The following is a 25,865-nucleotide window of genomic DNA, read 5'->3' on the forward strand; positions in this document are numbered from 1 at the left end:
GCTAACAGTGTGCCTGCTACATCTGTTGGGTTTGTCGAGCTAACGGAAAAGGAAGAATACATTCCTTGTCGCCAATAAAGTGTTTCTTTCCCAAAATATAAAAGTGCTCTAATAAAATCAGCACTTTTAAAACCTGTCGTATTATGATAGACTTCACACATATAAGCAAGCAGAACTACTTTGTGTTTCTGTGTGTGTGTAGTGTCCCTTTTAATACCTCTTACGACCTCATAAAAATTAGCCTAACTTAATAGAGGGATTTTGGTGAATAGACCGTGCCCCTACAGTCTCATTGCTTAATTCTCTGCTATTTATGAATTAAATCACCATAGTTTATGCAGCCCTAGTCACATTTCCCTTCATGTGACCTACAGTATCCCTACACATTTCCAGTAAGGACGGATCTAATGTTTAAACTTCCTTTATTGCACAGTCTGTTTAATTTAGAATGTCATGTCTCCAGCTTTGCTAATAGTCTGCTAGATCCTGTCTGAGATAAACTTCTAAAGTAAACACATTGTGTTGTCACGTCTGATTGAAAATGAAACCTAAATGGCAGAGAATTTAGCAGTGAAACAGCAGGGGCATGATCTATTCACCAAAACTACTTCATTAAGCTAAAGTTGTTTTGATGCTTAGATTATTCCTTTAACTTAGAAGTATTGGATTCCATTATTATTCAGAGGAATATCTTTATTTGCATGTATTTTTTCAGTGCATCTACAATGCTAATGCTGGTAAATCCTCCCTGAAGACTTTAGTATATTTTGCATAGGAGCAATATCATCATTCAAGCGGACTAGTCTTGCATGGGAATTTGGAAGTATAAATACTTATTGGAAACCTGTGATACCTGATATGTTTCTGTTAAGTTCAATGTTTTCTATTCTACAAGGGATCCAGAAAAGAACTGGGATTCAAATCGTGTGAAAGGCCTTGTTGCTTCCTTGATCACTGTAAAAGACTTCTCTACAGCAACTGCATTGGAAGTAGTAGCTGGAGGACGGCTGTACAATGTGGTGGTGGATTCAGAGGTAATTAAAATCATACCTCTCTTTTTTTCTTGTTTCCTATGAAAATGTGCTGATATTTTTTTGCTTCTTTACTCTTTCAGTGCCATATTTACCACATTTTACTTATTTTGCTTTTTTTCCACGCAAACAAATCCAATGCTATTCTATTTTATTAATAAAGTTATATTTCATATATTACAGGTCACTGGTAAAAAATTGCTGGAGAAAGGAGAACTAAAACGAAGGCTTACCATAATCCCACTAAACAAAATTTCAGCTAGGCGCTTGACAACAGACACGGTTAATGTAGCCAAAAGCATGGTAAGTATCATACAGAATGTGATATTATTCCCCCATCCTGAGTTCTGTTGTTGAGGGGAAAAATTATTGCTAATATATGCCTGTTGGGCTAAAGAGTTACAAAATTACTGGCCCCTTACGTCTGTATGCTGGATGTATAATTCAAACCACACAAAATACACTTTTGCAGAGCTTAACTGACTGTATACGTTATCTCCTAGTGAATGCCAAAACAATCAAAAAGATCCACATAAAATGCTGTATCCTGACTACACTTATATGCTTAGCCCTAGGCAATATTCTCTGCTTTTGATTGTCTCCTGTACATTGTAAATTATGCAAAATAATAATGGTACTGAAGTCTTTTAATATTTAATGAATGTGCCTTTTAATCAAATACTTATCTCTTGTTGTTACTTTTTTTTCATACTTGAAGTACTTTTAATCATACATTGTTATAGAGAATCTGTTTTTGATACACATGGTGGATCTTATAATTTTTCTTCATAAGCTTCTCCCAAGCTCCAATATTGTCCTGGTCAGGTGTCCTCTGTTTAAGAATCTTTTTTTCTTGTTTGCAGGTGGGTGCTGACAATGTTCATTTAGCGCTTACACTGGTTGGATATAGTTCTGAATTGGAGAAGGCAATGGAGTACGTCTTTGGAACTACACTGGTTTGTGATACAATGGACAATGCAAAAAGAGTGACTTTTGACAAAAGAATTATGACTAAAAGCGTTACACTTGGAGGTGATACTTTTGATCCTCAGGGAACATTAAGTGGAGGTAATCTAGGTTTTGTTCTTTTTTTGTGTGTTTCCTATTATTATTTAAAGCAAGTAAATCCATAACATTGACTAAATTCTAGATAATTATACCAATATTAGAGTATGTAACTTGTAAAGGTACGCCTAGCTTGTCATCATGTCATCACTACCCAAGTGTATCTTGAACCTTGATGTTTATTACACAACCTATTGGTACTCATTTTATACAACATAAGGATTACAAGTTGACTCGACCTCACTGGGAATTGAAAGTTTAGAAATTGCAGCAGGACTCCTATTCACTCAGCTATCAGCACATTTTCTAGTCTTATTGAATTTCCCTAAAACTGTAACACACACAGTGTTTTATCAATTAAATGAGTCCTGAAAAACTGTGCCCATGCAACTTGACAATTCCATTTACTTTATACTAATTATATTCAATGGGATTCCCCCAGGCGCTCGTTCTCAAGCTCCATCAGTATTGTCCAAGGTTCAAGAGGTTAAAGATGTCCAGGAGGAACTGAAAGTGAAAGAGGCAGAGTTGCAGACAGTGGACAAGGAACTCTCCAATTTGAAGAATACTGCCGAAAAGTGAGTAGGATCAAGTATAACGTTTTATGGAGAGTGATAATGGTAACCTAGCTAACTTCACAATCCCTGCACTTGTGTCTGATATGCAAGACGTATCCAATCAGTAGAGACTTGTCATCAAAAATTGTGCATCGCCATAGTGTTTCTTTTCAATGGAATTAATATTTTTTTTAATAATCAATATGTATTGTGTTGGCACTCTATTACGGAATGGTGCAGGTATTAGAGGTAATCCCCATAAAGACCTCAATTATATATACAAAGAAATCTTATTAATGCCGCACTCACATGCATAAAATATGCATCCAAAAAATAATCAATGTGTAAATCTGCAAAAATTCTTTATTGTACACTAGATACACCAAATTCATAAAAAGAAAGACCACTATTGCCAAATATAAAGATTAACCCCTCAAGGACACATGATGTGTGACATGTCACATGTCATGATTCCCTTTTATTCCAAAAGTTTGGTCCTTAAGGGGTTAATGATCCCTCTGTGAATTCATCTATGATGAACAGTAATCAGAGGCAATCACAATCTGGTCCGGTCTCCAAATCTGGTCTCCTGTCTCGTGTGTGGCTGGGCTGCACGCTCGGGACAGAAATGCCCCTTCGAAGGCCCTAAATTCAGGAGTAAGGTTACTGAACATTTATAGCAAGTCCTGGTGGCAGCCAATGTACCTCGCGGCATGGCCTGCCCATCAGCGTTCTTCTGTGATAGCGTAATAATGCTTAATGACATCATAAATTCAACTTTATTGTACCAAAACTACATATAACACGAGATAATTTCATGTGTGTGAAAATTTATCATAAGAGACACTGTCTTGTTCATAAGCATTGATTAAGACCATATATAGAGGGTTATGAAGAAACAACAGATGTTTCCATATAAAATAAAAACATGCACCATAAGGTATTAAGAACAATGGGCATAGCAATATAAAGAAGAATAGCAGTTGTACATGGTAGAAATACCATAGTATATGTAAGACCACCAGCTAAATTCATAACTAAAGAGCAATATATCACTTTCTCTTTTTCTATTTTTATGAATTTAGTGTATCTAGTGTACAATAAATGAATTTATGCAGATTTACACTTTGATTCTTTTTGGGATGCATATTTTATGCATGTGAGTGCGGTATTAACAGATATATTTCTTTGAATAATTTTTACATTTTAATAACAGATAAAAAAAAATAAAAAAAGTAAGACAGTCCAAATATTTACCACAAATCTTAACATCTTTTGAGCACAGATAACTGCACTATGGCTAGTTTTTCTTTCAGTGCACATCTGGGAGCATATAATTCCATATTTAAACTTTCTCTGAAGGTTTCAAATATACAATATAGTGCCCACATCCTCTTTTAAATACATGGCCTGTAGTTAGTTACTCATACTAAAGCTTGTGTTATATTAATTTAAAGCTGATTAGTAGGATATGATTTTAATGTAAAGGATAGTTTGGCGACTTTGTGTATTGTTGCGTAGATCCTGCATAATTTGTTTGATTAAAAATACTTTTAAATTCTAATAATGGTTAATGATTGGCCAGTCTTGCAGTAGGCTATCAAAACACATACAAATGTAACTATATGATATTAATTTGTTATAATAATAATAATACTCCAAAATTTAACCTTGTTGGGTGACCGCCAAGGTTTCCTCTTCTGTTTACTATATATGATCATGAAAATTGCCTTCCAGCAGAATACTTTTTTTTTTTTTTATTTGCAGGTACCGTCAGTTAAAACAGCAGTGGGAAATGAAGTCTGAAGAAGCAGATTTGCTCCAAACCAAACTTCAGCAAAGTTCTTACCATAAGCAGCAGGAAGAGCTTGATACATTGAAGCAGACTATTGGTGAGGAACCTAAAGTTTCATATTTCTCTTTCATTTAAACTTGTCATCTTTGATCTGACTCAGGCTGTGTACAATTGGTGAGACCAGCACAAAGACGCAAACGGTTTTTCACCAGTTTGACTTTTTTACCCGGGTGCTGTTTCCCACCATCACCACTATCGAGAACAAGTTGGAAAAGTAGCAAACTGTAGTCATTGCAGTGCCTGGAGTGTTCCTTTAAGAAAATTTTAAACCTGCTCATTACTCCTTTCCTTCTTTGACCTGTATTTCTAAATTAATAGGTCTTTCTGAATGTAAATAGTTATGTTTTATGGAAACAGTGTATTGAAACCAAACTCTTACATGTAGGTGACTCCTGCTGGGAAAACGACAAAAGTAATTAGAGTAAATCTACAGGTGCCTCCCGTAAAGGAATTGTGGGGAAAAAGTCACTAATCTCTCAACTCCAGATCCGGGCTTAAGCCGTAATAAATCAAATAATGAGGCGAAATACGTTGACTGGACACTGGGTCTAGAGACTCTTTCTCTGGACCTGAACTCCTTCTGGGATACTTAACATAAACTCTAACACTGCTTATTTCATGCAATATTATAATAAAATGATGGATGTGATTGGTATTCTCTTCTCCATAAAAGGACAACTGTAATCTGAAAATATATATTTATTTTCTTATAGTTTCATCAAATTTTGAAAGCTAATTGAATTTTTTACATTTTGCTTATGTAAAAATGAAGGAAAAACACATCCCTATCACTTTCTCATTGTTTACATATACTTAATTGAAAAAGAGAGAAAAAAAAAATCTCCTTTGTTTAAAAATTCGATAAACAGATTATTTTATTAGGTGGCAGTTGTTTATGAACTAGTCTCTCTCTTGTTAAAAGGTGAATAAAATTGATAGATTACTGGTGTAGTCTAAAGTGGCACAATCTACGTATATTTCATATATACTGTTATAGAGTAAAGAAATTCCCTTTATTATTTTTTTATATAAAGTGGTTTTCTTTTAATAAAATAAAGGATTCCATCTGTTTCCACACTGAAAATCCAGCATTAGCAGGAAGTTCAAATAACCCATGCCTCTTCAATCTCCAGTGGAATGCTGAGAACTGTCCCAGGTCTAATTTGTTTTGTTTTTGAAAACATGGGTTATGGTGTCTGAAAAAGCAATTTCTTGAATAAAAAAACAGTCATAAGTTGGCATAGGATTTAGGAAACTTTGCTCCTTGGAAGAAAATAAGTAGACCTCATACTAGAAGTAAAAAATGCTGGTAGCAAACCTTTATTATTTACGAGTGGTCTTGAAATTCTGCCCCTCGATTAACTTGAGTATCATTTTACTTTTGTAATGAGAGCCTACGTTACTGACTTTGTAAACTCAGGCAATTCATGTGGGTAATACATTTTTGCGCAGTTCAATGCATACTATTTCATTTTCAGAGGAGAGTGAAGAAACCATGAAGAAAACGAAAGAAGTACAGCAGAAAGCAGAGGAAAAATTCAAGGTTTTGGAGCACAAGATGAAAAATGCAGAGGCTGAGCGTGAGCGAGAGCTGAAGGAAGCCCAGCAGAAATTAGATGCAGCAAAGAAGAAAGCCGATGCTTCCAGCAAGAAGATGAAAGAAAAACAGCAGGTTGGTTTGTAATGTGGAATTAGCAATTTTTGTAATGCTATCGTAATATATATATATATTTAGATGGGTAAAGCTGGTTTAGCCTGCGTGTACCTCTACAGCTGTTATTACATTAAATCTCTCCCATTACCCATGGTAACGGTTAGCACAGTGATAAAATGCATAAACTGAAAACTCCCGGCTTGATTATTCCACATTTTGTTTGGATCAAGTCGTTTACTGTATTTTTCCATGTATAAGTTTTTTTATTTTATTTTTTTCCCGAAAATTTTCTTAGTCTAAAATTGGGGGTCGTCTTATACACGGAATGTCATTGCAATGGTTTAAAAAAAAAAAAAAAAAAAACACTTGTGTGCGGGCCCAAGTTAAGATGGCACCTGCTGCATTTCAGTGTGCCACGGCCCACACACATACCTGGCCTCCATTCCGCCGATCCACATCTGAATGCTGTGGCAAGGAGGAAGAGATCCCTATACGCATAGGAGCTGCAGCAGACATCATTACACCTGCTGTATTGTGGGAGCTGTAGTCTCCCAGCATGCACCATAGAGCCATTAACTTCACAAAGTAGCGTAGCACAGGGGAGGTATGAGAATCAGAAGTGTATTGTTCTCCTCAGAAGTCACCTCTAAAATATCAAAGTTGTTCTATCTGATGTTTAGAATATTGATTTCTTAATTTTGGGCTCAAAACAGGAGGGTGTGTTACACACGGAAAAATACAGTAATCTAGGCTTAACGAATGTGCAGTCTCACTGAGTGTGTTGTAACATGCTAACATCGTCATCTAGGTTGCAAAAACTAAAGTTCATTGAGTTCAACTTTTAAAGTCTGACTGCCTTTGCTTTGTTTTAGGAAGTAGATGCCTTGGTTCTAGAGCTGGAAGAACTCCGTAGAGAACAGACCACCTGTAAGCAGCAGATCGAATCCGTGGATGAGGCAATAAAAGCCTATCAGGAGCAAGTTGACAGCATGGCTTCAGAAGTTGCAAAATGCAAGGTGGGAGTTATTTACCAAGTGCAAATGTATGCAACTTTATGCACTGGGGAATTATCAATCATTTAAGCAAATTGGTGTTCTACATATAACAAGCTATATCAAGGGTAATGTTTTTTTTGGGGGTTTCAGTTGTTTTGTTTTTAATTTAATTATTTACCACTCCTGTATTAATTGTGGCTTATGAGTTACCTAGATTCGGTTTCACCATGGTGTGTTTGAAATTCTTGTTTTAGGAAGCTGTCAAGAAAGCTCAAGAAGAATTGGCAAAGCAGAAGGCAATAATTATGGGGCATGACAAAGAAATTAAAGCCAAGTCAGCAGAGGCTGCCAAGCTCCGGGAAAATAACAATGACTCCCAACTAAAGATCAAGGAGCTGGAACATAATATCAGCAAACACAAAAAGGACAGCGCTGATGCTGCTGCGAGGGTAACATGCAATATTCATTTTCATCTTCATTTAGAATCCCTGTGTAACATCCACCCTACTCCAGTCTGCCACTTGTGTCCCTCTTTCATTACTGAACCTTTCCCCAAGCAGGACAATCTTATCCATAATGCTGACACATTGGCTTCCTTGCCAGCCCATCAATGTTCGATACAGAGTGATGTTTTTCTGACTGCTGATTTCCTCTATTTCTCTACTAAAGCACACAAAGTATGCTTGTAATAGGTATAAATACTGCAATTACATAGCATGCTCTGTAGATTCTGTAATGTATTCTGAAAATAATCCTTATTGACCTCAGGATTGCATTCCGATATCTCCTTGGATTAAGAAGCTATTACCCAAACTACTTAAGAATTATATACCTGAATATGATGTTTATGCAAGTGTTTGTCCAATTGCTGTTTAACCCCTTAAGGACAGAGCTTCAGAAGCTTGTCTTTCACTTAATGACAACGGCATTTTTTGCATTTTTTGCTATTTGCGTTCAACTGCAATTTGCATTTTACTAATTTATTGCACCGACACATATTATATACCGTTTTTTAAAGGACAGAAAAGGGCTTTAATTTTATGTAACACATATATATATAAATGCTTATTTATTATAAAAAAAATACAGAAATATGCAAAAAAAATAATTTTTGTGTGTTTTTTTTACAGTTTTTGCAATAATAATGTGTACATAATTAGTGCAGGTTAAGGAAAGTAATTAAAAATAAATTCATTTAGTTGTTCTGAATTACAGAATATATAATGTGTCTGGGATTTTAAGTTTTTTTTGGTAGTTACAGGTCACAAAGCACAAAGAGTAAAATAAACTTTTTATGTGGAGCGATTTTAGAATTTGGTATGTTTGTCTTGTAAGCCTAATAGCCATAAAAGAAAACAAAATTGCCACACAAAAGTATATATTTATATAAAGTAGACACCACAGGCTATTTACCTAAGGTTGTTTTGACACTTTCTACGTAGCCATTTTACCGCCAACCTCTGCTAAATATTGGAGTAAAATTGTGTTTTTTGGTGGTTTTCGCACACAAACTTATAACAAAGAACTTCTCATGTGTATTTTGTAAAGTTGGTGTGTGCTATTCCTGTACAAAGTTTTATTATGTGTTCATTTACTTCTGCTGAGTACAACGGTACCCCCATTGTATGTCTTTGGCCCTATTTTGTGAAGCTACAGTGCCATATAGGAGACCTGTCATTTTCAGTATTCACAGTAGAATTTTGAGAGACGGATTTAATGAGCCTATGCTTCCATTTGGGGTATTATAGTAGTTTGACTGTTCAAAAAAAAAACCACAAAGGCCTACCATTTGTAAAAGTAGACACTCCAGGGTATCTCATAAGGTGCATATTGTGCCTTAACATGCCCCCATTTTTTTACCATTACATGCCAAAGTATGTGGTAAAAAATAATTTTGTGCATATTTTACATACGGATTGCATTTTTGCTGGGCATTTTGTATATTTCATGTGTGCCACTAAGTTCAAACCCCCCAAATTATGCTCAGCTAAGTCTTCCGAGTAAAAGGACACCCCCATTGTATGTCTATGGCACTATTTCGTGAAGCTACAGTGCCATACAGGAGACCTGTCCTTTTCAGTATTCACAGTAGAATTTTGAGAGACGGATTTAATGAGCCTATGCTTCCATTTGGGGTATTATAACAGTTTGACTGTTCAAAACACCCCACAAAGGCCTACCATTTGTAAAAGTAGACACTCCAGGGTATCTCATAAGGTGCATATTGTGCCTTAACATGCCCCCATTTTTTTACCATTACATGCCAAAGTATGTGGTGAAAAATAATTTTGTGCATTTTTTACATACGGATTGCATTTTTGCTGGGCATTTTGTATATTTCATGTGTGCCACTAAGTTCAAACCCCCCAAATTATGCTCAGCTAAGTCTTCTGAGTAAAAGGACACCCCCATTGTATGTCTATGGCACTATTTTGTGAAGCTACAGTGCCATATAGGAGACCAAGCCATATCAGTTTTGACCGAACTTTGAATTTTGACGCCGGGCCTATGTGCAATTTCCAAGCATCTTTGCAGGTTTTAAATTCAAACTACCCCACAAAGGCCTACCATTTCTTAAAGTAGACACCCCAGGGTATTTCAAAAGGCATATTTTGAACCTTGGCGTGGGATCATTTTTCCGCTAGCGTGTACAAGGTGTAGCGGTTATAAGCGTTTTTTTCTGCCTTTTTGACACACAAAGTGAGTTTGCACAGTATATTTTGCAAACCATATGTGTACTACCACTGTATAATACTTCATATTTTGCTCAGCTATGTCTGCTGAGTACAAAAATACCCCCGTATGTACCTTTGCCAGGTATATGTGGACATCGGAGGGGCACATTTGGGACACAGCCATTCCATTTTTTTTCAAATTTTGAATTTTTACGCTGTGCCCATGTCCCATTTTAGAGTATTTTACCAGGCTATATAATCCAAATACCCCATAAAGCCATACCATTTCTTAAAGAAGACATCACAGGGTATTTCAAAAGGCATATTTTGAACCTTAGCGTGGGATCATTTTTCCGCTAGCTTGTACCAGGTGTAGTGGTAATAAGCGTTTTTTCTGCCTTTTTGGCACACAAAGTGAGTTTGCACAGTATATTTTGCAAACCTTATGTGTACTACCACTGTATAATACTTCATATGTTGCTCAGCTATGTCTGCTGAGTACAAAAATACCCCCGTATGTACCTTTGCCAGGTATATGTGGACATCGGAGGGGCACATTTGGGACACAGCCATTCCATTTTTTTTCAAATTTTGAATTTTTACGCTGTGCCCATGTCCCATTTTAGAGTATTTTACCAGGCTATATAAACCAAATACCCCATAAAGCCATACCATTTCTTAAAGAAGACATCCCAGGGTATTTCAAAAGGCATATTTTGAACCTTAGCGTGGGATCATTTTTCCGCTAGCTTGTACCAGGTGTAGTGGTAATGAGCGTTATTAAATGTCTTTTTTTACTTTTTAAACCTTTTTTTACTTTTTAAAACTATTTTTTAAACTTTTGTTTGGATTATTCATTTTTTTAAAGTTTCCTAAACTTTCGTAAAACTTTTTTTTACAGATTTAACATTTTTCTAAGCTTTTTTTTTACGTTAACCCCTAACTAGCAGTAAGCAGCACTAACAGTAAATTCCCCATTTTCCCATAACTCCCACCCACCCCAGCTAGCAAAATATTTAATTATACAATATTTAAATTAGTTAATTAAATACATTTAACCCCTGAGGGTTAAAAAATAAATAAAAGTTAATCGTCAGGGGTTAAAAAAAAAAATTAGAACAGTATAATACTGTGATCTGTATTTTGATCACTGTAGGCAGTGATCGACTGGCAGGGAAGGGGTTAATTTTTATTTGGACTGGGTAAAGGGTTTATTTTTTTAAATTTTTTACTTAAATGTTATTAAAACTTTTTTTTAACTTAATTTTTTAACTTTTTAAAGCTTATTTTTAAACTTTTTTTAACGTTAACCCCTAGTTAGCGTAATACTAAATCCCCCAATTCCCCACTAACTTCCACCCTCCCCAGCTAGCTAAATTTCTAATTTTAAAATATTAAAATTAATTAATAAAATAAATTGAACCCCTGAGGGTTAAAAAAAAAAAGAATTAACCCTCAGGGGTTAAAAAAAAATCAGATCTTAGTAAAATGTAATCCCTGCCAATTGATCACTGTAGTCAGTGATCAATTGGCAGGGAAGGGGTTAATTTTTTATTAAAATGGGTAAAGGTGGGGTAAACGGGGGTGGGATTTTAATTTTACTTTATTTTTTTAACACCAGGGGGCAGGATCACTGAAGATCCGTCCCCCTGCACTTCACACAGAACCAGGAAGTGCAGGGAGGCGGAGGTGAGTATAGAGAGCACATGTGCCCGCTCAGACATGCTGTCAGAGCGGGCACATGTACTCTGACAGCCCGATCCGGTGCTCCCGGTCTGCCTCTAATGCAGAGGCAGACCGGAGCACCATTAACCCCACGATCGCTGCGATTGCGGCGATCTGGGGTTAATTTTAACGGGTGACGGACGAGGTCCGTCACTCGTCATTAACGCATTCCCCTGAGTGACGGACCTCGTCCGTCACTCGTCGTTAAGGGGTTAAACCGCTGTATAGACTCTGATAAAAGCAAATCTGCAGGCAGAGAACTCCACGTCCTTATTGTTCGTACTGTTATACCCTTTCCTTTGCCTTAGACTAAATCTCCCTTCTTCCAGTCTAAATGCATGACCTTGTATCCGATGTATAGCCCTGTTTATTAATAGATTTCTAGACAATGGTTTGCATTAACCCTGAATATATTTGTATAATCGTAATGTTATCATTACCCCTCAGAGGCCCCGCTTTTACACACTAAACAGATTTAAATTTGTTAACCGTCATAATAAAAATGCTCCATTCCTTCTAATAATTGTGTAGCCCGCCTCTGCACTTTTTCTAGTGCCATAATCTCATTCTTTAGAACAGCTGCCCAAAATTGCACAGCATATTTTAGGTTTAAAAAGGTGTATAAAGCTTGATGACATATAGCACTCCAACGCAAATCAGCAAGATAAAATTTTAAATTTGTACTAACCATTAAAAGTAAGACAGATTATAAGCTTATAAATATGCTCTTTAGAATTCCACCCATGTCGTCTGTGACGCACAATTTATATAAGCTATGCGTACATTTGTAATGTCATGCAAATGTTAGAATGTCTATTCTCTTGTGCATTAGGTAGGCAAAATGCTAAATGACTATGAGTGGATTGCTACAGAGAAGCATCTCTTTGGCCAAGCAAACACTGCATATGATTTCAAGACAAATAACCCAAAGGAAGCTGGGCAGAGGCTACAAAAACTACAGGAGAAAAAGGAGAAACTTGGCAGAAATGTCAATATGAGAGCAATGAACATGCTTACTCAGGCAGAGGAAAGGGTAAGTGCTTAATTAACACATAATGTGTCAAACTCTGACAGGTGTTGGTGCTTTATATACTGACTAGCGTGTACGTGTTTGCAAGTAAAGTGATCTAGAAATAATTGCATGTATCATTTTATTTTAAGTACAACGATTTAATGAAAAAGAAAAGAATTGTTGAAAATGACAAGTCAAAAATTTTGTCCACCATTGAAGAATTGGATCAGAAGAAAAACGAGGCTTTGAATATTGCGTGGCAGAAGGTATGTTCAGGGGAGAAGTTTTGGTTGCTATGATTGGGGGCGGGGAGCATGTTCACACTGTATCATAAATAGTTATATATTGATCCAAAGTTGGTTTGTACACTGTATGGCATGAAGGCCAGATTAATGGAATAAATATATATATATATATAGTGCCTGTGCCCACCTGGCTCCTATTTGCTTCAATGTTGGTAAAGGTTTCCACAAACTTCAGTCGCTCACCATTAATAGGTTGGAGTTTTTGGGCTACTTTCTAAATTCTGTTTTTCATGTGCATGAATAAACACTTCTCAAAAGAAATAAATTTTACAGCATGCTGAATTTTAGGAAAGTTTCTGCATACATTTAATTGAGAAGTTAAAGTAGCAGTGGTTCCTGGTCAAAAATGTACTTTTATTTAAGAAAGACTAATGGCTGCCATTTGTAAAGATCTATAGATAAAGTTGTTTTCGGTATTATCTATCAAAAATGAATGTTGCATGTTGCTTTCAGGTAAACAGAGACTTTGGTTCCATCTTTTCCACACTGTTACCTGGTGCGAATGCCATGTTGGCACCTCCTGAAGGTCGCACGGCTCTTGATGGGTTGGAATTCAAAGTTGCTCTTGGCAGCACATGGAAAGAAAACCTGACAGAACTAAGTGGAGGGCAGAGGTAATGGGACTAATGGGTTTCTAGCCATACTGATGGTTTTAATTTGATTATATCATTGTTTTGTTATTATTGTTTCACAATGGTCAATGTGTATTTTGTGCCTGGGAGCGACTGCATGCATAGTGCTCACATCATTATTCACTGTTCTCACACTGTACTTTTGCAATTTATGCTCATGCTAGGCTCACACACTTAATCTGTGTGTTTCTATGGGCTGTCTTCAAGCAACATAATTTAGAACGGCATAGAGTAAGAGTGACATACCAACTGGATATTTGTTGATGCAGCTATGCAAATTGTATAGTGGTGTTCCACTATAGTAAGGATATAAGAGACATGTGCTCTTGAAAGCTATGACTTTCTCATGTCACACTATAACAGCATTGTATTATTTTCTCAGGTCTCTAGTTGCTTTATCTCTGATCCTTGCCATGCTGCTTTTTAAACCTGCCCCAATCTACATTCTGGATGAAGTTGATGCTGCTCTGGACCTTTCTCACACACAAAATATTGGACAAATGCTACGAACTCACTTCCGACACTCACAGGTAGGAAAATGCTTCAAAAGAAAAGTAGTTTGTTGACATACTGTAGAGAATCACTCTGCCTGGTGGTGCAACTTTTGGATGAATAATGGAATTTATCTAGAAGTCTGGTTTTAGAGAAGATCGCTTATTTCCTTGTTAACATGATGAATCTCTAAAGGAGCCCTCTAACATGTAAAATACAAACCTGTATATTTCTCAGAAAAAGCATTAACATTGCGGAGACTAAATCACTACATGTGTTCTGGAACTAAAACTGTCAATTTTAGTGCTATTGAAAAGAATGGTATAGACTAGATTATTCTGTTGGTGCACTTGAGCCTTGAAGATGAGTTGATTCAATGCATCCTTATAAGCAGATGCTGATTGGCCAGGGCTGTGTTTGGCTTGTCTGGTTCTGCCCATGATCTGCCTCCTTGACATTCTCAGCCAATCCAATGCTTTCCTATGTGAAAGCATTGTGATTGGCTCAGAACACCACTTCTGATGATGTCAGCCAAGCAGGCAGAACAAGCAGCAGCAGACTGGAATAAAAGGTAAGATTTTGATATATTTAAGGCAGGTCCTGGGGGCTAAATGGTGGTTTTAACACTATAGGACCAGAATACATGTTTGTGTTTCTGACCCTACAGTGTTCTTTTAATGGTACATTTTTCTGATTAAAAATTAATTGACTTTTAATGTTTTAGTAATAATGTTATTATCAGGTAATCCTGTAATGTAAATTTTGTAATTTTTTTTTTTACATTTATTTATATATTTTTGTTTGTAGTTTGTTGTTGTGTCGCTCAAAGACGGTATGTTCAACAATGCCAATGTCCTTTTCAAGACAAAGTTTGTTGACGGAGTGTCTGCAGTAGCAAGATTTACACAGAACCAGAATGGAAGCAGTTCAGCTTCACAGCAAAGAACAGAGAAGTCAAAAGCAAAGGAAAAAAGGAGTCGGGATGCATGAAGGAGTTTTGCAATTACCTTTTAACATGCAAGTAGGGAAAGCAATTTCCTATGACATTTATAATCTTTTTAAAGACTGACTTGCTTCCAGCACATTTCCTAATTGTACATATTTTCTTTATTCAAGGACAATTAAGTGTCGATATACAGTACTGCAAAAGCTATTGCTTTACTATGAACAAATGTCTGTTTCAGAAGTAGGCAAGTACTGGACCTCTGGTAGCAGACTGTAAACTATGTGGACTGATTATTGCAGGTCTTGGCATTTGACTGGCTCTGGTCTAATTAATTTTACCTTGCAGTTAAGGAATGGGTACTAGTGTTGGATGCATTTTCTTCTGCATATTTTAATTCGCTGTCACCATAGTACCATGAAGGATGCTTACTAGGATAAGGTCTTGAGGAAAGTGTGGTGGTGTTCAGCAAAACCGCTCAAGTTAGAGACACTAGAAAAGTAATTTGGGAACGAATGTGATGTAAAACACACAGTAAAAGTAAATTTGTATGAATAAATATTTTTTTTCCATAAATGGCTTGTTTGCTTTGTTCATAAGTATTTGTAAGGAATGCTGGCTAATAAATCCTCATTTCATGTAATTGAGGAGGTATTTGCAGAATCTGCCTTGCAAAATTACAAAAATGTTTACAAAATAAATCCAAATAGCAAAATTACAAAAATGTTTACAAAATAAATCCAAATGGCAAAACTAAGGTAAAAGTTGATATGGAACAATTTTCCAAGTCCGTTCTAGTCACAGTTTGGCCTTTTCCCTTAGTTCTGACACTCAGTTTGTTGAAGAACCCTGTTTGTAATTACACTTTATTAGCAGAGTTATTAAATGTGATGGGCGTTTTGATCAGTGAGGACATTGCTCAAACCAAAAAACTCAGTTTGATGAAAAACTCATATTAAAATAACATTTAAATAGAAGAGGTGGAGTCTGACTGCCGAGCCAGCAAGATGTGCCTAAGTTGAGCGCCATGTCCATAAGCCAAATCTTACCGGACTTTGCAGCAAAATACTTGCCCTCTACGGATCAAATGCGGGCTAAACTCTCCTGGGTGCCCCGAGCACTACAAATCTGTATAACTGCGGGTGGCTGGGACGGGAGAGACAGCTGCTTTCTGTGCTTCCCGGTCAGTAGAGGGCACCAAGCACGCCTTAATTCCCCACCCCTTCCCCCCACCTCTGGACCAGTGGGGGTTATCCCAGTTCCCACTAGAACAACAGCTCACTTACCCCATACCGAGAAGCAGGTTCCCGCGTAATCCTCTACCTATCACTGACCTAAAATGTCCGCTGTAAAGGAAATATTGACAAGCCAAAGTGCTGCCTCCTGGGCCACATAGGAACAGCGCCTGGATAGAGCCTTTGCCTGCTTTTAGTCCAAACTGGTGTGTGATCCAGACCCGCACAAATCCCACACCATACCTACCTCAAGGAGAGATGATGGAGGTCGGGGAAGCCTCTCTCGGGCACAGCTCGCATACCTAGGCCAAAGACCACAAGGGGTTTGGCCCAGACGCGTTGGCCACATTTCCAGAACGGCCAGCGGCGGCAGACCACCTTGGCATTCCGTTGCGTCCAATACAGGCAGGATTTGGATTCACAGAGGACCCGAGCCCGTGGCACAAGGATGCTGACCTTCACACGGGCCTTAAGCCGGAGGGAGACTTTTCCTCACCACCGCTATGCAGCTGCCCTTGGTCGCCTTCTTAGCCGGAAACTCGCCATGCCCTGTGTGGGAATCGGATGACCATAAGTCTCAGGGTTTGCACCTGACAGATACCTCGTATGTTCACCGCCTGATTAAGACACTATCCGACCCAGAATAGGCCGGGCCCCAGTGGCTTCTTAAGCTTGTGACACTTGCCGCGATACAATCTTAAACAGCTTGACTCAGAGACATTCTTGACTTACCTTTACCTACAGCTGCATTAGTATATGCCTAACTATGCCGGCTCTGTTTAAACTCACATGAAGACGACTGCTCTACCGTGTCTCTACGCCTGTTCTTCCTCTTCTGTTACTGCACTAAAATACCTTTGCTTTAATTTCAAAAATTAGGCAGACCTATATTGGAGTTTCTGTACTACCCCATTTTTCCTGCTGATGTAATGTGTTTAATTGCTAAAACTCCCTCTTCCTACAGCCTGCTTAATTGTATGTTATTTTCCCATAGCATGTACTGTGCGCAGAGAGGCTTCTAACTTGTCTGCAGCAGGCATACACTATCTTTCAGACCACAAGATATTGCCAACCCTAGGCTTATCCAGCATGTCTTAGTGTTACTGTTTATGATTTTCTTTTTCATTTGTGTAGGCCTTCTCACATGATAGCTAACTGTTCTATGCTTATTCAATCTAGACATCCGACTAGCATGTTCTAACCTACATTTAAAAATGTGCAAGAATCCTGTATGTTATGTCATTGCTTTAATCTATATGTTACTGCTTGGGTTTGTTCCAGCTGGTGTGGCAAACTTGCTTTGTTCACTCTTTGCACAATAAAATAAAGATTGACAATTTTAAATCGAAGAGGCAACCAAAATTTAGCACACACATGGATAATGTCTTGGCCACCACCTATACAAATCTCCACTATTCTTGCTGTTCACTAAAATGTACACTATTGATTAACCCTCTAATTGATTTTCTAATTTTTGTACAAACTGGAAACCCAGTAGTAGTAGGAAACATTTTCCAGTTTGGCCATTTTGAATAGTTTCTTGGATTTTTATTTTATTTATTTTTTACATTTCCCCATCAATCACTTGTATAAGAAATATAGGAAGGAAACAGATCCTGATTCTTAGTAATTTTCTTATACATAAAACAACACTTTAGTGTTAGGTACACAAGGTATTCCTAATTTTATACTGCCCTAGTCATTGTTTAGGTAACCAGGCCAATGCTAACCGGGTAAAAAAATAAATAAAATTTGCATACATTTTCTCATTTGAGCACTGATCTCATCGCTCAAGCTCCGCCTCCTTGGCCGAGATAATTTTGTTCCCATAGAAAAGCATTGGGAGGCTAGTATGCATGTACTAATCAGATTGTCTCTCTGGACCATATTGACCTCAGCACATGCAGTTTTCAATTTTGCCTTTCTTTAAAGATCAGGATAATTTGATCTAATTAAAAGTGTGTTCCTTTACTGCTTTAAATTACTGTGCCTCACTTAAAAAAAAAAAAATTAGAAATTAAAATAAACAAAAATTCCTTACCTTCTAACTACAACCCGAAAACATTTTTGAAATAATGTTGCTTTCTTTACGTATAGTGGTAGTAAGGAAGGGAGATGGCAAGATATTCCAATCAAAGTGGGTACGGCTTAGATGAAAGCTGCCTTCTATGCCTGGGAAGTAGCCATCACTCTTGTAGAATGTGCTTTAACATTTCCTGCAAGCGTCTTGCCTTTAATCCTGTATTATAGCTGAATAGTTCATCCAGTGTGCTATACAGGTTTTGGAGACTTCTTTACTTTTATGAATTTTTTAAATGCCTGCAGTTCTTTCCATACAGCCTTCACTTTCCAGAAGCTTGAAGAGCAAGATGTTTAGGGGATCAGAAGCCCTGTCATGATGATGTTTAGATGTTCTCTCATCCTATACTTGACACATCTGTGGCGATTCCTGTCTAAAGTAGTTGTCTGAATGATAACCCTTTATGAAATTACAATTCTATCTACAAATTGTACTCTTTTAAGGTTATTTTGGTATTTTCGTTTCCAATCCAAGTCCTCTTGTTCCCGGTTCCAGGCTTGGAAGATCTCCCACATGTGCTCTTGACCACTTGGATAGCTGATCTAAGCAGATTAGCATGTTCTGGTTGTACGTCTCCAATGCTCATTTTTTCCATTAAATATTTGGAATCTAGACCAGATTCCTTTTGGTGGTGAGCATCCTGTCAACTCCTGGTGCCCCCAGGGAAGCATAGAGGAAAGTTTCTTGAAGCTGTCTAAGCAGTAAGTATTGTTTTTAGCATGTTAATCTCACATGTTAAAATTAATATAAGACCACCCAATATTGGGGTACTGTAATATAGTGGTGGACATGATGTAACTGAATACCTATGTGTTTGCTAAGGAGCCTTCTCATATTTCAAACTGTTTTTTTTGTGCACTGTTCCCTTAATATGTATTTCAAGAACTAATTGTCCAAGTATGGAAACACTCCTTGTTCTCGCTGGAATGCTACCTAAACAAGAATCTTGGTGATCCAAAAGGTGAACTGTAAATTAAAAATTTTGCATTTTGTTTTTCATGGCAAATCAGAGCAATTGTCCTCATTCAGTTGCCATGGGTAGATACAGATATGGGTCCTATAAGTTTAGGATTGCAATTACATTTCCTTTCTGTAAATTGTGTTACTGATAGGATGGCTTCCATTCTAAACCTCAAGGTATTCTGGACCTCAAGTGTAAATCAATGTGTTGAACTGGTTTCCTATGGAACAGACAGGCAATTTTTCCAACAACCTGGAATACACCCCTTGGAACCTTTTTCGATTACTCCTATTTGAAGGAGCTTTATAGTTTGAGGGGAAAAAAAATTTTTTTTTTCAGCTGGGAGACGTAATGAAAAAGAGGAGAGCTGGTTTTGTTGCAAATCTTGTACCCGCTTTTGTTGTCTAAAACCCACACCTTTTAAATGCTGTGTGTCGAGTTCTTGGCAAATTTCTGATGAATTTCCAATATTTTTATTCTGGCATTCAAGGTCTCTGTTGCCTGAATGATGTATTTTTATTGCTTGTCTTGTGGTTTCCTAAATGACTGGATTTGTTTTCCTCATATGGACAGGCCTTCAGATTACATGAAGGGAATATATGAATACCAATCCAAGTTGCCTCTTTTTACGGAGGAATGTGTGTAACAAAGTGCTTAAAGAATGAAAGTGATTTACAGGCAGCTCTATACACTTGTGTGGAAATATCCTCTATTCTACTAAGCAAATTTGTAAATTATAGTGCGGTGTAAGTGACAGAGACCTACACCTATAAGTGGAGCGCTCAAACACATATACAGCTTACCAAACGTTATTTCATTCAATAGTGCAGTATGGAGTACAGGCTCCTTGAAATGTGAGTGTACAGTTCACTACGATATTATTCCTGCAGTCACTTTAAATACCATCTGCACTATATTGTATCTTTTTGTATTTTCCTTGACATGTACTCCATACTGCACTATTGAACGAAATAACATTTGGTAAGCTGTATATGTGTTTGAGCGCTCCCCTTATAGGTGTAGGTCTATGTCACTTACACGAAGGGAATAGTTTGTTCAATCAACTTCTTCTATTCAATGGTAGAATCTTTTTGGTTTGGGATTTCTGTTTAATGATTTTTTCCAAAGCAGATACAAAAATCTCTCTTTAAAAAATGTAGTTCACAAAGACCTGTCTTTGAAGCACCATCTGTGGGCTGTAACTTCAGCCATGTAGCCCACCTGGCAACTGAAATAAGACCTGTATTCCTGGATGGCAATTCCAGGGATTTCTGTCATTTTACACTTTTTTGCTAGCGAATTTAATGTTTTGGATTAAATGTACTGGATCTGTGAAAGACTGTTTACGAAGGACAGCATCCAAATATTGAACACTGGTCACGGATGTTCCAGAAATAATGGCTCTACTCAGATAAGCAGAAACCCACCTACAGGACATTTCTACATGCTTGTCAACAGGGTTGGCTGCTTTTCCAGTAGGAATCATGGTTTTCTTGGATAATTGAGTGAAGGATACATCCATCTTTGGGAGATCTTCCAAGCCCCTCTGTGCGTCTTTGTGATCTCCCCTCCCCCCCAGCTTTCTGTGGTCTTTTACCCCCATTCTCTTTAAGGTCTCTCTTAAATCTCCCCCCACCCCCCCCATTCTCTTTACGCACTTCCTATCAGACTATGTAGAATCTACTGTACCAGGCATAGGCAACCTTTGGCACTCCAGATGTTTTGGACTACATCTACCATGATGTTTTGCCAGCATTATGGGAGATGTAGTCCACAACATCTATAGTGCCAACGGTTGCCTATCCCGGTCCTATACCATGGTCCGCGGCTCGGCCACCCTACATGAAGCTGTATGCTCCCCTCTGGCCAGTCACTCAGCCTGCACCCCTTGGCATTGTGTGCTCTGGGCAGTTGCCTAGCGGTCACGCCGGCATGTACTGTAACCAATGCTGGATAGGGAAGTTAAAAGAATCTATAGGCATCAAAACCTATGCCTCACCGTCTAACTGCTGAATTCTCTGCCATTTAGGAGTTAAATATATTAGTTTTTTTCTGCCATACCTCCTGGCTGTAACTCACACAGTCTGCATGAAAAAAAAAAAGTTTCATTTTGAATCAGATCACTTATTTAGAAAGTATCTCCTGCAATGTAAACTGAACTTTAAGACCCTTACAGGAGCCTCCTGTGTAATAAACGGTTAGCAACAGAGCAGGAGACAGATCTCTCTTTACAGATAATCTTAAAGTACATGGCGTTTTACCATCAGATTAGGTGTACAATTTAACCTCTGCTTCTGTAAAAAAATAAAGTTAAAATGTGAAAACCTCAGAGACAACAGGCTCCAACATGGCATTTAAACAAGTAAAAGCTAGTTTATTTCAAATTGATTTTAGTGTGATCATTAGCCAGACAGGTGTAATAAATAATTATTGGATACATTTTCTATACATGTCCAGTTGGTCGCGTCCCCACTAGCTGTATAACATAGGAGACGGATTTTTTTCCCCAGCATTAAAGCTGGGACTGTATGTTTCAACAAGTGGATGGAGAGGAAACGAGGCCCAAAATGAAGAAAACTATCCACTAATGTATGCCAATAAAGCAGCTTGTGCTGAGTGGTAGGGCATCCTATTTGATCATCAAAATAGTTATTTACAGTAGTGAAACCTTGACGTGCTGCTCACTTAGATTCGATTTGTTTTACAGAAAAAGAAAGTTAGCCAAATTATTAGCACAACAGATTTATAGTAACATTTCAGAGCAGTTTATAAAAATGGACATCAAACATTGAGAACATAATTGGAGATATTTATTTTGGGCATGGAATGATGCATGCTACAGAATTTGTGAAATTGTTGAAGTACACATAGGTTCTTTTATTTTCTCAGTTCAGGTTCTCAAGCTTTTTCTTCAGCAATAACCCCTTTTCTTTCAAGTCGGGCCTGCTGTCTGTTTCCATTGTGGATAGTGAAGCTATGAGTGTGTTTCTGTTGTCTAGTGTCAGACATTTCCACTGTTCTATATCTAAAAAATAAAACAAGAGGAATGTAGTAAAAAAAAAAAAAATCAAAGCCACAAAAATAAGGAACTTGCAGATATTACAGTACATTAACTCAAAAGAGCTTCAGTTAAATGGCAGGTATAATTCTGGCTTCCAAAAACAAGCCTCCTGAAATGTGTATCTACCTTGCAGTAAAGAAAACATCAACAATTTCACTTTAGGGAATGAAGATAGACAGTATACAGTAATTCAATCCCCTGGAAACTATATGCATTCCCCTTTGCACCGACTTCCACCATTTTGGAAATTGAAATGTACTACGCATTTCACATTTATCTTTATTTATGGAGTCATGCTTCCGTCAATCAGCTATTTGTCATTGTCCTGTTTTTGAGGCTCGTGACATATCTTAAACGCCACAAGTAAGAAATAAATCATTTTTAAAACAAATTGATGCAACAGCAATAAACCATACTAAAATTGCATGGACAAGAACTTTAAATTATAGTGTAAAAAATAGTTATTTAGCAATTTGCATTGTCTCTCAACTCCCCTTTTAGTATGATGGGAATAACTCTTAAGTTAGTAAATTGTTATTCCAACAGTGTAAACGGAGGACATGTCATGTATTTACATTGAGAGAATTACTGAATCTCAACAGGTTCATCCTTTTATTGCTTTTTGAAATATTACAGTTTTATTTAAGTATCTTAGAGTTATAGTTCAAATACAACTTTGTTTTGACCTAAAACCTCAAATACAAAAGATATAAGTACAAAACCATACAGTAATAATATCGGCCATTAATTTACCTTCCAGTTTCCTAAGAAGTAGTTCTAAAACCAACATTGCTTCCGTTCGGACAGAGGAATAACTCTTATTTTCTACAAAAAATAAAATAAAATATACGTTATAGGTTACACTCCATCCAAGACATTTATTCAAAAACATACTTGTAAAATGGGTAAGGCTTCAAAACTCATAAAAACGAGCAGTGTCCACTGAGATGCAGAATATGGAAATATCGATCATTCAATGTTGGATTTACCTAAAGAATGTGCTATCGCCGGGCAGGTTTCTGTAAGGATTTCTGTGAGAGCATCAGTGTCTGTATGTTCCTTTTCAAAAAGCAATAACCTGAAACAGAAGTATGAATGAAAGTATGCTTATATAGAGAAGTAGAGTTCCACAGACGTCAACATAGGGCGAAGGCAAAAATATTTATTGGAGATCAAAAAGGACAAAAATAAATTAAATACTAAGGCCCCCTAGGCCGAAACGTAACTTTTTTTTTTTTTGCCTTCACCCTACATTGTGACACCCGTGGAACTCTACTTCTTGTTGTTCCTGGTGGGCTGCAGACCCCCCCTCCACAGAGCTCCTACGTAAACTTACTTGTGTGCAGAACTCCTTTGACTTTATGCATACCGTATATACTCGAGTATAAGCCGAGTTTTTCAGCACATTTTTTGTGCTGAAAAACCCCAATTCGGCTTATACTCGAGTCAATAGTCTGTATTATGGCAATTTTCATTGCCATAATACAGACTGGGGGCTGCAGAGATGTTACTTACCTCTCCTGCAGCTCCTGTCAGCTCTCTCCTCCTCCGCGCCGTCCGTTCAGCACCTCGGTCAGCTCCCAGTGTAAATCTCAGTGTGAGCTGACAGAGGGAACTGACCGGACGGCGCGGAGGAGGAGAGAGCTGACAGGAGCTGCAGGAGAGGTAAGTAACATCTCTGCAGCCCCCACAGCCCCGCCCCCACTGAACTACCAACCCCACTGGACCACCAGGGAAGGAGCCCCCCTCCCTGGCCTGCTAGCAAGCAGGGAGGGGGGACGAAACAAAAATAAATTAATAATAAAATAATAATTAAAAAAAATAACATTACAAATAATAAATAAATAATAAAATATGAAAATAATAAAAAAAGTAAATAAAAAAAAATAATGAAAAAAAATATTAAAATTATGTAAAAAAAAAAATAATAAAATTGCCCACCCCCCCTCCCCCAAGGCTCTGCAACACACACATACACTGCACTCATATACACACACGCTGCACTCATATACACACACGCTGCATTCATACACACACACTGGAAATAAATATTCAATTAATATAATTTTTTTAGGATCTAATTTTATTTAGAAATTTACCAGTAGCTGCTGCATTTCCCACCCTAGTCTTATACTCGAGTCAATAAGTTTTCCCAGTTTTTTGGGGTAAAATTAGGGGCCTCGGCTTATATTCGGGTCGGCTTATACTCGAGTATATACGGTATATTGATCAAGACCTCGCTGTTTATTTTTACAGGGGTAAATGTCCCAGCAAAAGAATAAATAAATAAAAAAAAAGCAACAAAGCACCTAATGTGGATACAAAAAGCTCTACTGCTTTCCCACCTGAAACATGTTTTAAAACATCTGTGTTCAGTTTTACACACGTCATACAACTAACAATGTTCAACCAATACATTATCCCAGGTCCAGGCTTCTACCCCGACAGTCTCATGATTCTTATGCAACTACAAAGCAAAATGTATTTGTTGGCCTTGATATAAGTTGGGCTTTAATTTCCAGGGAAACCAATCGCTTCTCCGCCCATCACTAAGTAACTCAAAATACAGGGCTCAGATTCCTTCCATCTACATATTTCACTAATTCGATTTCGAATTGATGGTATAAAATACATTCAGAAGTCCCCCAAAAATATTACATTTTGAATTGAAATGTAATGTTCAAAATAGCTTACCCTTGAAAGTATGCATTCATGGACTGGAGGACCCCATGCTGCACCTTCCATGTGCTGAGTTTTAGCCGTTCAACCATCATCTTGCACACCTCCATCCGGTAGCGACCTAATGCAACGAAAGCAGAAAGTGATAGAAGCGCTCTAGGAAACACACAGTTCACAAGGTTAATAATAGGATGTTGCAATGTACGATAAAATAAATGGAGCTATTCACTTTTTCATTTTTGTTTCCCCCTCCCCAATAAACTAGCTAGTCAATGCACTACTAATTACCAATAGAGTCACACGTGTACATATACTTCTATTCTGTTTATCCTTACTATAGCAACATTATGCAGTGTTTTATTCCTTTTTGAAAGCCATATAAAATTATATTGTGCTATTTCATTAAACACAAAATGTATCCCTCTGATCTAAATGGAATATAATATTATGCCTATATAAAGCGGATACTTTACTATGATAGAATTGAAGGCTGGACTTCACCTAATTTGTACTAATACATGAAAAAAGGTGTAATGTTCTTATTTATTAATGTATTATTTTTGAAGTTCCCCCCCATTTGCTGTAAATATCTAGGCTTTGAGTTTCTGCAGTGAGCTCTCAAACCCAAGACGTTACTCAGCAATGCTGAGCCTCGTGAAAGGCCACGCTCCACCTGTCAAAGGAAATTAAAGATTTGCGTCATTAAAAATCGCTCCAGCAGGTCTGTCTCAGGTAACTCACGTTGTGTCTCAAGATTTCTCGGCCATGTCTTTCCTAAAGTAGAAAAGGCGCACAATAGACATTCCGTCTGCAACTCCTTTGTCTTTTCATTTTCATCTTCATCATCTTTTGGAGAGCGAGCCCCTACAGTTTCCATAGAGGTCTATAAAACAGGATGTAAATGGTTA

General features: G+C 37.4%; 2 protein-coding genes across 4 annotated transcripts in view; one reads left to right on the forward strand and one right to left on the reverse strand.

The window, feature by feature from the left end:
- The window catches only part of SMC2 (structural maintenance of chromosomes 2), a 446,565-nt gene that overhangs the window by 19,207 nt on the left and 401,493 nt on the right, over positions 1-25,865 (forward strand). For 2 of the 3 annotated variants that reach the window (XM_063455288.1, XM_063455289.1), the window contains exons 13-25: positions 896-1,034; positions 1,215-1,334; positions 1,895-2,099; positions 2,539-2,674; positions 4,421-4,545; positions 5,987-6,180; positions 7,035-7,178; positions 7,412-7,606; positions 12,390-12,590; positions 12,719-12,835; positions 13,328-13,488; positions 13,889-14,036; positions 14,806-15,509. In XM_063455288.1, the coding sequence (XP_063311358.1) occupies positions 896-1,034; positions 1,215-1,334; positions 1,895-2,099; positions 2,539-2,674; positions 4,421-4,545; positions 5,987-6,180; positions 7,035-7,178; positions 7,412-7,606; positions 12,390-12,590; positions 12,719-12,835; positions 13,328-13,488; positions 13,889-14,036; positions 14,806-14,988 (2,068 nt within the window). In that variant the 3' untranslated portion in view covers positions 14,989-15,509. Of the gene's footprint in view, positions 1-895; positions 1,035-1,214; positions 1,335-1,894; positions 2,100-2,538; positions 2,675-4,420; positions 4,546-5,986; positions 6,181-7,034; positions 7,179-7,411; positions 7,607-12,389; positions 12,591-12,718; positions 12,836-13,327; positions 13,489-13,888; positions 14,037-14,805; positions 15,510-25,865 lie in introns of those variants that run through there. The other variant, XR_010090895.1, reaches the window with a different exon arrangement.
- Positions 22,006-25,865, reverse strand: part of ECPAS (Ecm29 proteasome adaptor and scaffold) — a 72,455-nt gene continuing 68,595 nt past the window's right edge. Inside the window, exons 45-49 of the mRNA XM_063455287.1 lie at positions 25,699-25,840; positions 24,973-25,078; positions 23,268-23,356; positions 23,032-23,103; positions 22,006-22,242 (exon numbers count right to left, since the gene is read on the reverse strand). Of these exons, the coding sequence (XP_063311357.1) occupies positions 22,103-22,242; positions 23,032-23,103; positions 23,268-23,356; positions 24,973-25,078; positions 25,699-25,840 (549 nt within the window). The 3' untranslated portion in view covers positions 22,006-22,102. The remainder of the gene's footprint in view (positions 22,243-23,031; positions 23,104-23,267; positions 23,357-24,972; positions 25,079-25,698; positions 25,841-25,865) is intronic.

This window comes from Pelobates fuscus, chromosome 5 (genome assembly GCF_036172605.1).
Source record: "Pelobates fuscus isolate aPelFus1 chromosome 5, aPelFus1.pri, whole genome shotgun sequence".
NCBI lineage: Eukaryota > Metazoa > Chordata > Amphibia > Anura > Pelobatidae > Pelobates > Pelobates fuscus.